We start from the raw sequence: 15,251 nt of genomic DNA on the forward strand, positions 1-15,251 counted from the left end.
TCGAATGAAATATTAGCCTGGTCTACTGATTCTTCAGCCAAGACTTGAGTTCAGAGAGCAAAAAATACATCAAGGTCTTTTAGTCAACAATATTATATACAAAGGAATACACAGCAAAACTTAGAACGTAGCAAGACTGAATACAGATAAAGTAACATTAACATTCTTTTTCTACATCTTTCCTCCCTTCGGATTTCACTTATATTCCAGTGCTTTATTTCAGTGTTTGCAACTCTGTCTAAACAGGCTTCCCTAATCATCTCTCTTATGTCTCTGTTTCGGCATCATTGTTTTGCTCTTTATTTTTCTTCTGCTCTTCCTCTAACAATGGCATATTTTTATTGTCTATTCTTTTTGTTCCAGATTTATTATGCAGTGGGGAGACTGGCCAAAAATATCCCTTTTCTTAACATGTTTGTGCAGGCCAGTTGAAACTTCCACATAAAATTACCTTTATATCTTCACATAAAGAACATACTTCATTTTCCACAGTCTTTAATCTGATTCTGCTTATTAGCAAAAGATTTAATAATCTCTCGCTTCAAAAAATGCCTTTTATGGCCTTTGATCTCAACTACAAAATACAAATGCACATCTTCACCAACAGTTAGGTATAGTTTTCTTACAGCTACCCACCTCCCCGATCCATAACCTGGATAAGCCCATTGGTTTTTCAACACTGGCAACAGCCCTGACACATTTTTGCAATTTCAGGTTGTGTTACAACAACATTTTGAAAAAAATATTATTAGTTTATTTTCTGCTGATTAGTTACAGTCAAAAACATTAATTTGTCACCACAGAAAAACACAAAAACACCTTTTCTCTCTTACCAAGTTGTTTAAACAAATCACACATTTGGTAATCTCAAAAGGCATTTCTGCAAATACTTGTTTTCCCATATGCAAAAACAGCTCATGTTATTCACCAATACTTCTATGTATTTTAATAACTGCAAACACAAGTCGTCTGCTTTAACTTGCAATCTCATGTTCAATATATGTTCAGTCTTGCATTTTGTTGTTTACTTTACATTTCTTTCCTAGCATTGATTAAAGCGCCATCTTGTTTCTGCCCATGAACCACTTCTGTATAAAAGAAATGGCCAACTGCGGTATCCCCTTATCAGTTTCTTTCCATGTGTTCCTCTGTACTAATACTGCATTTGGAATCAAATCCAAAATACATATAAATATGGGTCTACTTTACTTGATCGAAAACTCAGATGTTCGACTTTCATATGGCCGAGACCACATGATCGAACATTTGAAACATCGACCATGTAAACTAAACGCCATAACACACCAAAAAAAAAAAATAACTCTGTTTAGCAGGGGGGAAAGCCCCCCCCCCTGCACCCACACCCCCCACTACTTAAATATACTAACTCCAATATTGCGGTAATGGGAAATCTTCCCATTCTGCACTGTATGGAGATCTCCATTCAGATTGGTCGAGTTTTTAAAAGTTTGACCATATGATCTCAGCCATATGAAAGTCAAACTTTTAAAAGTTCAATCAATCATCTGAAGGGGACCCATATATATATATATATATATATATATATATATATATATATATATATATATATATATATCTCATATACATACACACACACACACACACACACACACACACACACACACACACACACACACACACACACACACACACAAAGCATATATATCATCATTTTCACTTGACAGACTCTTAGTTCCATTTCACCAATTTCTGGCAAGTATCCAATTTTGACTCCTTCCGCAATTTCAAACAGGTTGTGGCAGCCAATGACCTTGCTCACTACATCTATTTCCATCATTTGCTCAACATTTATTCCATTAATAGTTTCAAATATGACTTCAGTCTTCTGACCTACAGCCTGAGCCTGTTAATTCTCATTTCACCACCACAGCTCTTCCTACCTCTTGCAACTTATCCAACCTTTTCATCTCCATCTTCTATTTCTATGATTTGGCCATTGCTGTCCAATGAAAAGAAAAGTGACTGAAGATGAAGCATCTCCACCATTTCGTCTCTGGTAGCAGTACCAGAAAAAGAGTAGAGGAATTTCCTCAGTATCACAGCTAGATTTCTCTTACCTACAAAAATATCAGTATGGGTCTCTTCAGCAAATGAGCCACAAACTTAGTTGGACTAATACAGTCAAGCAAATGTAGTTCCTAATAAATGCCCAAGAAACCTAGAATGTCAACAAAACCTAAGAAACAAAAGCTTTCAGTTCTCAGTAGTCATATACTGCTACAGCACCATAGAAAGAACCAGTACCCTTATTAAGTTATATTAAAGCCCATAACAGAAAGAACATTAAAGGAGGGTCAAATGTTATTTTTAATGTGAACTCTTCAAACCCTGGAAAAGAAAAAAAATGAAGAAAAGAAAACAAAGCAAAGACAAGAAATAAAATATTCTAATAAACTGCATGGCTTAAGCATTTACATATATGCATTCTAACAAGGCAGCTTATCAACTTTTCTTACCTGAGATTAAGAACTTCATTTCGTGCTACAACTATGATCCAGGAACAGTTCCACCACTGCTGGGGCAAGATGAAAAGTGGGCTGCGAATAATACCTTCTTGTTCCTTTTGGACAACAGGTGTCTCCCTACAGCTCACTATGAGAAAAAAATTACACTTAAGTGTCGTTCCATGCTATCATATCAAATCAGACACTTACTCCAATCATCTTCTGAATAAAACCAATATGAAACACCTAACTTAACATCAAGGCAATATGAAAAGCAAATCAATGTTTAGAGGCAACTATTAGAAATAAAAAGTCCTACAAAAATACAAAAACTAAAAACATTCTACTTCTAAGCAATGGACACTTTTCTAGCAAGCTCTCCAGCAAACACTTCATCGTGACAATGTAAGGCTGGGATTATTAGCTAAAACACCACTCAAACAGGGCTAAATAATCCAAAAAACATTTATTTAAATTTGTCACCCAGGGTATAGCACCAATCCACTGTGGACCTACATCATGCTCAGCCTGGACGTAAAAACACAATACATTGGTAAAGTAGTAACTACAAAACAAAATAAGAAACATACAAGTGTTAGCATAAAGTATTACAATCACAACATGAAGAACATGATAAATAAGAAATATACAGATAAGACAATGTGTGTAAATAGCACAGGGTTGACGTGTTCAAAAAAAGGGAGGGGATGGTATTAAAGGAGGGGTTGATATACTCAATTAGTAAACAGAAGTCACTCTTTGGTAACACAAGTGACAGAATCCCTAGCTAATCCTCATAGGTGACCACTCTAATAGAAGGTCTCATAACAGAAATTCAAAGAAGACCAGGACCTGGAGACAATATTCAATTTATAACTGCAGGCAGTAGCACAAATGTCATCAAATGTATTCTCAGGATAAGGTCACAAGGGTGTTATGGAAAATGTTTGCAATGGAAACCTATTTACTGTAGAAAAAGCAAATACAGTTAAACTACCTGTTGACTGTCTAATGTCACTATTATCCGCCTATCATCTATTAAAGGAGATAAAGCTAATCATTCCTCCAGTGCTCAGTTCAAGTAGTATGACAGTAGTATATGGATATCCACACAATGAAAGAGGTGAAGCAGGTTCTCCTGCAATTAGTATGGGCAGGCAAAAAAGCTAACAGGTCAGTCAACTGGTTTCCACAACCAGTCTAGGCATACAGGATGAATTATTTCCAAGAGTAGCCATCTCAATGACAGAAAAAAAGCAGGTATGGAGACTTGACAGAAACAGCTTGAAGTTCTGAAATTCTTCTGGTGGATGTGCTGCCACTAGGAAACAGCTTGAAGTTCTGAAATTCTTCTGGTGGATGTGCTGCCACTAGGAAAATAATTTTCCGAGATAAAACTTCATGTCATCTGATAACGGCTGGGTTGAAAGAATGGTCAGTTTTTTCCAGCACACAGTAAACATCCTATAGGGGAAATGGGTCTCTTACTGAAGGTTATGATCAAAAAAGCCTTGAAGAAATTCTCTGCATAGCTTCTTTGACAGACGCTATGGCAAAAAGTGGTCTTCCCTATGTGAAAATCAGAAATGGCTGCCAAGTGCACCTTTACAGCAGAATAGCTATGACCTATGTGAAAAAAAAGTACAGTTTTGTACCTACCATAAATGTAGATGTTAGAGTGCCAATACAGCTGCAGTAATCACATATGGGTTCTCTGCCGTCAGGCGGGTCCCCGGTCGGCCGAATTCCAAAGTCTTGGTCCAGCGTCAGTTGTTATCGCCTTCTTCCCTGACGTCAGTGCGACAGGGGTATACAATTAACAGCCGACGCCATGTTCTCCAGTCTTTCTTGCCCCAGATGTCAGGTGCCCCCAAAAGGAAGGCAATAGATAAATTATATATATATATATATATATATATATATATATATATATATACATACACATGATATATACAAGCAATGCAATGTTATCAAAAAAAGAGTAGTTGCAAGCAAATACACCATATGAGGATAACCCAAAATAAGTTGTATGATGAGGAGATAGCCACTAGTCCTATACCTAGAGGGGAAGGAGGGAGGAAAACCTGTACTGCAGCTGTATTAGCACTCGAACATCTACATTTATGGTAGGTACAAAACTGTACTATGTTCATCGTGCATACAGCTGCAGTAATCATATATGGGTAGAATCCCAAAGCTACGCACAGGGTGGTAGGCACTAGGTAGAACCGGGGTGAGCCAGAATGCCCTGCAACACAGCAGTAGCAAAGCCTGCTCTAGTTTTGGAATATAAAGGCAGGTGGTAGTGTCTTGGGAAGGTATGTTCAAAACTCCAAGTGGCTGCCTCCAAGATATCTTTGGTAGGAACTCCTCTGAAGAAGGCTGTAGAGGTAGCTGTGGCCCTGGTGGAGTGTGGTCTGATGTCTACAGGGACAGATTTCCCATGATAGGAGTAACAAAATCGTATGCAGTGGCCTATCCATTTAGAGATTGTCTGTTTGATAACAGGCTTCCCTTGAGCTCCTACAGCATAGACAAAAAGTTGTTGTGATTTCCTGAAAGGCTTTGTTCTGTCCAAATAGTAACGTAGCTGTCTATGGATGTCTAAGGAATGTAGCAGCCTTTCTCCTTTGTTTTGAGGATTAGGGTAAAAGGTAAGTAAGTGTATGGCTTGATTTAAAGCTACCCTGGATACCACTTTAGGCATAAATGACGGGTTGGTTCGAAGGGAAACCCTGTCCTGATGGAAGATAAGAAAGGGCTGCACAGCCATGAGGGCTTGTAGTTCCGAAACCCTACGAGCTGAGGTAATGGCCAGAAGGAAAGCTGTTTTCCAGGACAAATACTGGAAATCTGTTGAGGCAGCTGGTTCAAAGGGAGGCAATGTTAATTTTTCTAGAATGGAATTAAGATCCCAGGCTGGCACTGGTTGTTTCCTTGGTGGTCTTATATTCTTAGCCCCTCTGAGGAACTGTCTTAAAAGTGGGTGAGAGAATAACGGTGGATCCGTGTTGAATTCTGCAGAAATGGCTGAGGCATGGATTTTTATGGAGGAAAATGAAAGTCCACTGTTCAGCATCTCAGCTAGATACTGTAATACCAGAGGCAAATTCAGTTTTCTAGGGTCCTGGCCTTTTTTCTCATTCCATGAGCAAAACCGTTTCCATTTTGCGGAGTAAGTCTTCCTAGTAGATGGCCTTCTGGCCTCCAGAATGACATCCTGAACCTCTTTGGAGAGTAGGGTCTGCTGTGGTATTAAGGAATTTTCCATGCAGCAAGATTGAGTGTTTTCAGCTGACTGTGAAGAGTTTTGTAGCTGTGCTGAGTTAGCAGAAGAGGCATTAGAGGTAGAGGCCAGGGAGGAGTATGTGTTAGGCTCCTTAGGAGTGGGTACCAGTGCTGTCTTGACCAGTCTGGAGCAATCAGTATCATCTTCGGCCTGTCTGCTCTTGCTTTCAAGAGCACCTTGGGTAGAAGAGGCAGAGGTGGGAAAGCGTACACTGTCCATGCTGTCCAACTGAATGAAAGGGCGTCCACCCTCCAGGCCTTTGGATGAAAAGTCCTTGAACAAAACTTTTCCAGTTGATGGTTCCTGTGGGAGGCGAAGAGATCTATGTCTGGCCTTCCCCATGCTTGGATTATCTTTGTAAACACCTGTGGATGCAGCTTCCATTCGTGTGGATCTGTCATATTCCTGCTTAGATTGTCTGCCAGCGTGTTTTCCAAACCTGTCAAGTACTGTGCTTGAAGTTCGATTTGCCATTCCAGAGCCAAGTTCCAAAGCGTCATGGCTAGTCTGCACAGGGGATATGAATGTGTTCCTCCTTGTTTGTTTATGTACCACATCACTGTGGTGGTGTCTGTTTTTATCAATAATTACCCTGGATGCAGGAGGTCCTTGAATGCTGTAATTGCATTTATTACTGCTAGCATTTCTTTTTCATTGATGTGAAGGTGCTTTTCCTTTTGGGACCATTTGCCCTGAATGCACCTGCCTGTCATGTGTGCCCCCCAGGCGTAATCTGAGGCGTCTGTTGTGATGACTTGATTTGCTTGAGGCTTGCAGAATGGGAGACCTGTGTTTGTTTGACATGCTTGGGCCCACCATAGAAATTCCTTTTGCAAACATGGAATTATTGGTATTATTGTTTCCAAATTGTGGCTGTGTTGAGACCATAGGCTTTTTAGGTACCATTGAAGTTTTCTCATATGCAACTTTGCACATGGGATTAAAAGAATGCAAGATGCCATGAAGCCCAGAGCCTGCAGGATTTTCCTTGCAGTAAGCCTGGTACAATTTGCTAGTGTTTTGAAGTACTGAGTTAGTTGCCCTTGTTTTTCTGGCGTAAGATAGGCCATCTGGGTGTTTGTGTCCAAGTTGGCACCCAGGAAAGTTATTTTCTGAGATGGTATTAGCCTGGATTTCTCTTTGTTGATTGTGTATCCCAGAGAATTCAGTAACCGTGTTGCATAAGCCAGATGTTCCAGAAGAGTGTGCTTGCTGTCCGCTTAGATCAGGCAGTCGTCCAAATAAGGGTAGATTTGTATCCCTTGAAGTCTGCAGTAGGCAATTACTGATGCCAGGCATTTTGTGAATACTCTGGGCGCAGTAGATAAGCCAAAGGGCAATGCAGAGAATTGATAGTGGATTGAACCTGCAAGAAATCTGAGGTATCTTCTGCAGCTTTGTCTGATTGGGGCATGCAGGTATGCCTCCTTGAGGTCCAATGTTACCAGCCAAAACTCCTTGCCCAGCATGGGAAGAAGCTGCTGTAATGTGAGCATCTTGAATTTTGGTACGAGTAGAAATGTATTTAGGATGGATAAGTCCAAAACGGATCTCCAGTCGGTTCCTTTTCTTGGTACCAGGAAAAGTCTGGAATAAAAACCTTGGCCTTGTTCGTGAGTCGGAACCTCTTGAATGGCTTTCATGTCCATGAGTTTTGTAATTTGTATTTGTGCCTCTGCCCTTTGATTGTGTGGCAGGTTTGGCATGCCTCTCATTTTTGGAAGAGTGTGAAAAAATGAAATCTGTAACCTCTGTTTATTATGTCCAGGATCCATTTGTCTGTCTTCGCCACCTCTTGGTGCTTGAGTTGGCCATTGCCTGCCTCTATATGATCCTTGAGATTGTCCTCTGCCCCTTGAGCGCCTGTATCTACCTCTTTGGGGTTTGTCTGTGGCTGGAAAGGACCAGTTTTTTGTAAGCCAATTTCTACTAAAACGAGGTGGCTGGACCTGTAGTAAAGCCTTGACAGTTTGCATAGATTTAGCTTTTTCTTCCATTTTGCGTAGTATCTCCTCAGCATTAGTACCAAATAGCACATCCTTTTGTAAAGGAGCATCTAGTAGTTTAGCTTTAACATGATCAGGCAAGCTTTGTTCTCTAAGCCAGGCATGTCTACGAATGACTGCTCCTGTAGCAGCAGCTCTACTTGAGGCCTCTAAGGCATCATAACCACATTGTAAGGTGTGTTTACCCACTTGTTCTGCACTATGTATCATATCCTGCAATTCCTTCAAATCTGGTTGTTCAGGTTGAGATAATTTGTTCCTTAATTGAGATAACAGAAACTGCTGATATTTAAGCATATGGAACTGACAATTTAAGGCCCTCATGGCTAGGGTGGTCGAGGTGTATACCTCCCCCCCCTCTTTCTAAGGATCTAGATTCCCTTTCGGAAGGTAGTGGATTCTTGGTAGTAGAGGCCTTCATTCCCTTGGGGCCTTGAGAAATGGTCTCAGGGTCAGCATTATGGCTTTTGAAAAGAAATTGGTGAGAGTTAGGGACTCTGTAATACCTATCAGGTTTGACTGGTGCAGGAGGCAGGGAATCCGGATTGAGACAAGCCTCCGAGTAAACATCATCAAGTATGTCCAGGACAGAAGGAATAGCCAGAGGTCTGTGTTGAGGTAACAAAAGAAATTCCCTAAGCCTTTTCTTGGAATCAGAAAAGTCTTGGCCTTCCCAATGGAAGTGCTCCCTCAAGGTGTGCAAGGTTTCCCAAAAAGAAAAATCCTCTGGGGAGATACAGAAGGAATGGACTGTTCTGCATCAGAATCTTCATAAGGGGAGTACGAGTGTTCCTCCACATCAGAATGTTCTGAGAAAATGGAGCCCTGTTCAGAAGAGGGAGAGTCTTCCTCCACTCTGGGTCTCTTGTCTGGAGGGGGTTGGGAACCCCTGATATAGGAAATTAAATCTTCAGCCATTTTAAGCATCTGCTTTTTAGGCATGGGGCCTGGGGATGGGCCCTGTGCAACAGGCCTCTTGGGATGCATGGCTGATTTGGACTTAGTGAAGGCCTTAATGGAAAAGGAAGAGGAGGGTCTAAATACACCCTGGGTGGAAGTGGACCTGTCCACATTAGGAGGCTCAACACTCACAGTGGTTTCGGTGGTTGTAGTCTGAGTTAGGGCCAAGGTACCAGCAGTCTCGGGTACAGAAGACTCCGCCAATGAAGTGTCGTCGGTAGTCAGGGACTGCATAGGCGTCTCGCTGAGAACCGGACCACGTGCAGCCGGTTTTGGCATGGTGTCGGTGGAGACCGCGGACCTCGCATGTCGGTCCTTGTCCTTTCGTTTTTTGCACAAAACGGTAGTCGGAGTATTCGACGACATTTTATAATCAAAGGCTTTACCAAAATAATGTTGGGCGAACTCCGCCCGAAGCTTAATAGTGCGTTTATTGAAAGTAGCGCAAAAGCGACAGCTCCAGACGTCGTGGTCTGGGCCTAAACAAGGTATGCAGAGGGAATGGAAATCCTTATGCGGTATTTGCTTCTCACAAGAAATACAATTGTTAACTTTGTCTGACATCAGTCTGAGGCAAGAAAAGTTTCCCCAACACGGTACTTAGCTTTAAAGACGACTTCGGTTTCCAATTTTTCATAAATTCAGGAGCTGGCCGACCGGCACTTGCGAACTGCTTTCTGCTTCGGGCACCGGGCGGCAAAAAAGACTGGAGAACATGGCGTCGGCTGTTACTTGTATACCCCTGTTGCACTGACGTCAGGGAAGAAGGCAACAACAACCGACGCCGGACCAAGACTTTGGAATTCGGCCGACCGGGGACCCGCCTGACGGCAGAGAACCCATATGTGATTACTGCAGCTTTATGCACGATGAACATCTAATGATGGATAACTTAGCTTGGAGAAAAGGTGCCAAAAAGGGTCTTAGTCCTGACTGGTACCTCAGAGAATCTTGCCAACTTTTCCTTGCATACGTTCCGAGAAGATGGTCTCTGGATAGAGCAGAAGACAGACACTACCGTATATGAGAAGTCAAGGGATCTGACAGTCACTGGAATTGAAGCAGCCATGAGGCTTGTTTTAGTACATGAAAATCATCCTCAAAAGATGCATCAGTTGTGTTTTAGAAGGAAGAAAGATTTGAGAAGTTGCTGCTGAAGATGGAAACAAGTCTCCCTGGGTCAGACGTATGCAATTAGAATTACACTGGCCTTCTGAATAAACTTTAAAGGAAATAATGCAAGCAATGAAAACCATCTAAAGACCAGTGGGGGCAAGGGCACCCAGTGCCCAAATTCCTGGAAGATGGATGAGCAAGAAGAGCCAAAACTATGAAAATGGATGGGGAAGCAATGAGATCCCCAGATGCAAGACATTCTCCTGGACACTGTCACACTTGTCTCACCAGTTCTGAGGCAACTGGAGTCGAAGCTTAACCTGAAAGCTATGGAGCTGGCCTCCACAAGAGAATGAGTTACTGCCAAAAGAGAAATGCTACCGGCCTACTACCACAACTTTATGACCTTTAAGCATATCAGATAAGAATGTATTCCTCTTTGTTTGCAGAGTTATGGTTACAGCCATATTATCCACTGAACAGATGCCTCTGTGAGCAGAGTACTGGAATGCATTTCAAGTATAACAGGGACACCCTCATTTCCGGGATCCTGACAGGTAAAACAAGAAATCTAAAGTGCCTAGCTTCCTTAAGCCATTTGCTCACTGTAGAGCCCCTCACCCACCCATTCAAGGACAGATGCACTCAGGATCACTGTCACATAAGAAGTCTGTATGAGGAAATGATTCCAAACCCAAATTCCAGGCCACCACACTGAACGTGACTGAATAATCTTAAATAGCTGCAAAGGAAAATGAGTGTGGACATGTGAATGTCAAGGGACTTGAGTCTACTACACACCTCTCATTTGAAGCCTGGCATGGTTACAAAAATGACCAGCACTGCCATCAGCCTTTACACATTTTAAGGTGCATTTCTGTGGTCGAAATCTGGAATGAAAGAGGAGGTTAAAGTCTTTGAGGGCACAAAATGCCTTACAAATGCTGGTACTCAAATAACAACCAATGACGGTCAGTCTTGGGAATGTAACAGCAAGACAGGAAAATCTGATTTACTTACCATTTGTTGAAAAGGAAAAGTCCGACTAGGACAGAGCCTATTTTCAAGAGGGGAAGGTGTAATTTGCCTGTTATAGGTAGAGTCGGAAATGGAAGTCACAGAGATAAGCAAAATGGTAGGCTTCAGCAAGACAACAGCAAAACTTAAAAACAAATCTGAAAACTGATTTAAAAAAATATTATACCCTCAGGATGAAGGGAAAACTAAAAAGGAAAGAAAAACAAGTATTCAGATCAAAATTTATACAAAAACACGTTTTCTTTCTTTGAAGACAAACGGTAGCTGGAGTTAATTTTTCTCTAATCAAATGTTTTTTGCAGCAGAAAAGCACTGCAGAGAGGTGATTCTATGGTCCATTGTAAGAAACAAGAGGTAGAGCTGACAGCCAGGGAAAATTTTATCTGCCAAATGATTGTAATTCCTACAAGGTAAACGTTACAGATGATGTACATCTTCACAGCAAATCAGACTACATTCTCTGCAAGTATATGGGTTTGCATTTTAATATCCATCCTTAAGAACTACAGGGTTGCAATTTTTAGAATGCATGCAGCAACTATGCAGATTAGAAACAGACAGTGTTTGTCTCATTCACATACAACTCAAACATCTTCACACCAAATACATGTACATTTCTCTCAATAAATATATATTAACAATCCACAAGGAAACAAAAAGGAGGACAAATATATGGTTCTGAAAATGCAACAGAGTCTAGAAGATTTAGGATTTTTACTTGGAAGTGTTTGCATAGGTATTTTTATATCACAAGAAAATCACAAAGAATTTTTCCTTAGGTAGATGGCAAATGTTGGAGATATGATGGGAACGAAAGAGGTAAATGGGAACATATGCTTTGGGAGAATAATGAGTTGGCAGACTAAAAATTCCCTATAGAGCAGTCTGTCAGAAATATGGGTGGAACTTAAGAATTTCTTTTTGAGCTGGAATATAGGATCTGAATTACCTAGACATAGTGAGGCCTTTTTAAGTTTAAGTCTGGTGGCTGTCAAAAAAGCAAGTACTAGAAAATGGAAATCAAAGTTTAAACCAACTGTACTTGAAGCAGTGATTATTCTTACTAGAAGTGGGACACTTAGAAAAGGGTAGGAGCAAACTGCATAGAAGAAACATGGAAAACTGTGGAACAATACATACAGAACAATGTTTTGGAGGAGCAGTGAGGTTTATGGGAAGACCGGAATTGAGCAATTTATGTAATGTTAAATGTGATGTATAATGTTAGTAACTGTGAACATGTTAACACAGTTTGTTTTATTTCATATAAATGTATGTTTGTGTCTTAAGTGATAATAAATATCTATTTTTAACATCTTTATTAAATTAAATCCCAGTCATCAAAACCAGGGGCCTTTTCAATTCAAAGTGACTGTATTGTTGATGGGTACTTCTGAGACCAGTGTTGCTAATATAAAAGCTTCTGCGACCAATGTTGCTAATAAACTTTGAGAAAATATATTGAACTCAAATTATTTACTAAGTAGGCATTGCACTGACATCATCTCGTATATCTGAGATGTCCTCAGATATAATGTATTCATCATTTCCTTCCACTAGGTAATGAACTTTTCCGAGTTCTTCATTTTAATGACTTTGGCTAAGTAAGGATATGATGCTAATCGACATTTGGAATGCATAACCTCAAATCAGTCTTCCACAAAATGATTACAAAGGAACAGCACATTCTGAAGCTCTTAGTCTATGCTTTCATTAAATATTAACTGCTCGTTCCCTGGCATCATAGTGCTACTTTTTATATTACATTCCTTTTTTTAATTTTATTTTTTGTCTTACGAATCTGGATTCTTAAATAACCTTTTAATATTAATTCTTTAAAAACAGAACATACAAGATCTGTAATTAGTGACTTCTAAATATGTTAATAAATACAGTTTAATAGTTCATCTGCATAGTACAAACCAAGTAGTTTTGAAAATACTGGAATTATTACTCCAAGCAATATTAACTAATAACAGATTTAGTAAAGAAATTGAGGATTTATTCAAAAATAACCTACAACCGATAAAAATTTCTCAAAGTATACTGCAAGAGGCAGAGAGAGTAAGCAAAATTCTCAAACATGATATCAGAAGGACAAAAAAAAGGAAATACTGTTTTCTACAGATGTATTAGTATCAATTAATTTACAAGTACCTTCAGTTCAAAGTTATAATGAAGGTACTTGTAAATACTGTTTTCTACAGATGTATTAGTATCAATTAATTTACAAGTACCTTCAGTTCAAAGTTATAATGCAACACAGGACCTAGATCAGTATTTGAATCTCATTTAACAACATCATGCTTTGAGGCAAGTTATGTAAAATGACTAAGGTTACTAAGCGGTACAACTAGGATAAATGTTTCATAACAAAACTGGTTTATGCAAACAATTACAAGTTAATACCTCATGACAAAATCTACTCTCCTGATCAGAAATTCTTTTGCTAATCTATCCTAAACATTTTATGACTTTCAACCTCTTTTATATCGACTTTCAATAATTCCACTTTTCAAATGGCTCCTTCCTGAGACTATTTTGTCTACTCTGTTCCGTTTGTACTCTTCATTCCTAGCTGCGCTGTTTCATCTCTCCGACATCTTCTCCGGTTACTCCAGTCGTTCCCATCAGTTCTTCACTTATACTGCCCTTTTCCAATTGACTACTTGGCACTGTTTAGCCTTGAACAGCAGCTGATTTCTTTCATGCATATTATCTCACTAAACTTTCAAATTCTTTTAGCTTAATATGGTATGGCTCAAAAAGTACATCATTAAAATGTTTGAGCAGAAGACTACTACTGCAGTAATACTCCTTTATCCAAGAGAGTTATGAGAAGGTGGCCATCCAACCTTTACATATTTCATCCTTATGACAGTAATTCCTCCTCCTTATCTACCAGACTGACATACAGCTTATAACAAGATGCTCACACCAATACTCCAGTTTGTATGGCTGAAATCGCATTATGAACTGCACTCACATCAGAGGAAAAAGAAAATTCTTGGTCTCTGCTTTGCAAAGACCACAGAGACACTTGCATTAGCTGTTTTACTCTGTTTTTTTTTTTTTATAATGAAAAATATGAATAGAACACATTTAACCTTCTAAAAGAAAATTTGGAGGTTACTAAGCTGAAACTTGGGTCCCAGTCCTAGGGGATCAAGTTAAAAGAAAGGTAAAAAATTTAGGGGAAAGAAGTCTGGGAACTCATACTCAAACTTCTACGGTTATGATGAGTTACACAAACATTATTCCTTATCCAGCAGGGGGAACCAAGGCAACAGAAGGAAGCTATTCACATGGAATCTAAAGCATGTAATGAAAAACAGCAGTGATAAAGCCTGGCCTATATTTGGACTGAGCAGATATCAAACTCAAACATTCTAATGCTGTGGTAAGCTACTCATATGACTGGCTTATAGCACTTAAAGATATGGTCCCAAGGGGCTGCCTCACAAATGATTTCAGTGGCCAAATTTTTTATAAACACAGAGGTCATAGCCACATATATTGTAGACATCCGACGCCGGACCTAGACTTTGGAATTCGGCCGAGGACCCGCCTGACGGCAGGAAAACCCATCTGTTATGACTGCAGCTGTATGCACGATGAACATCCACTACCCATGTTTTGTTGCTGGCTGGAGCTTGCAATCAAGCAGGACAGAACAGCCTAAAGTGAAAGAAATTTTATCGGGTAACAGCAATGAGAGTGATGGTCTGGGATCAAGTAACTTATATACACACATAATGGATATGAAGAAATGGGAACAAAACAAACCTACTTGCTGATTATTTAGTATTAGGTGCACTGGTAAATGACCAATGGAACAGACTGATAAAGGACCTAGCAGAAGTCTCTAAACTGGCAGGAAAACTGGAATTCAGTTACAAAAAAGAAGCTGTCTTACCATAACGTCCCATCTGTGTTGTTGATCTCCTTCCATTCATAACTGATGGGTTCGGTTCAGAGCCCCTCGGAACCGTGTCAGCCTAATACCAAGCTCGCGTACACCAAAAACTCTCGAGCTAAGCTGCTACCCACAACGCCCTTCTTCCCGTTATCTCAGATTGAGTTTGCATAAGACATATAGAAGTAAAGCAGAGCCCATTGCTGTGGAAAAACCCTGAAACACCAAAGACCTATGAAATCCACCAGGAGTCTTTGGTGGGGGAACGGAGTGGGGGAATGGAGGGTGGGATGTGAAGAATGGAAGAACAACAACACAGACAGAACTCTATGGTAAGACATAACTTCTTTATCTGATGTTGTTAATCTTCTTTCCATTCATCACTGATGGGTCAGAATCCCAAGCTACCTGAAAAACCTGGGTGGTCCTTATGGAAGCAC

General features: G+C 40.1%; 1 protein-coding gene across 1 annotated transcript in view; it reads right to left on the minus strand.

The window, feature by feature from the left end:
* Positions 1-15,251, minus strand: part of LRP10 (LDL receptor related protein 10) — a gene marked incomplete in the record, with an annotated part of 319,622 nt that overhangs the window by 256,367 nt on the left and 48,004 nt on the right. The window contains 1 exon segment of the mRNA XM_044058042.1: positions 2,499-2,634. Within this exon segment, the coding sequence (XP_043913977.1) occupies positions 2,499-2,634 (136 nt within the window).

Source organism: Protopterus annectens, chromosome 16.part0 (assembly GCF_019279795.1).
Source record: "Protopterus annectens isolate FY-2018-M chromosome 16.part0, PAN1.0, whole genome shotgun sequence".
NCBI lineage: Eukaryota > Metazoa > Chordata > Ceratodontiformes > Protopteridae > Protopterus > Protopterus annectens.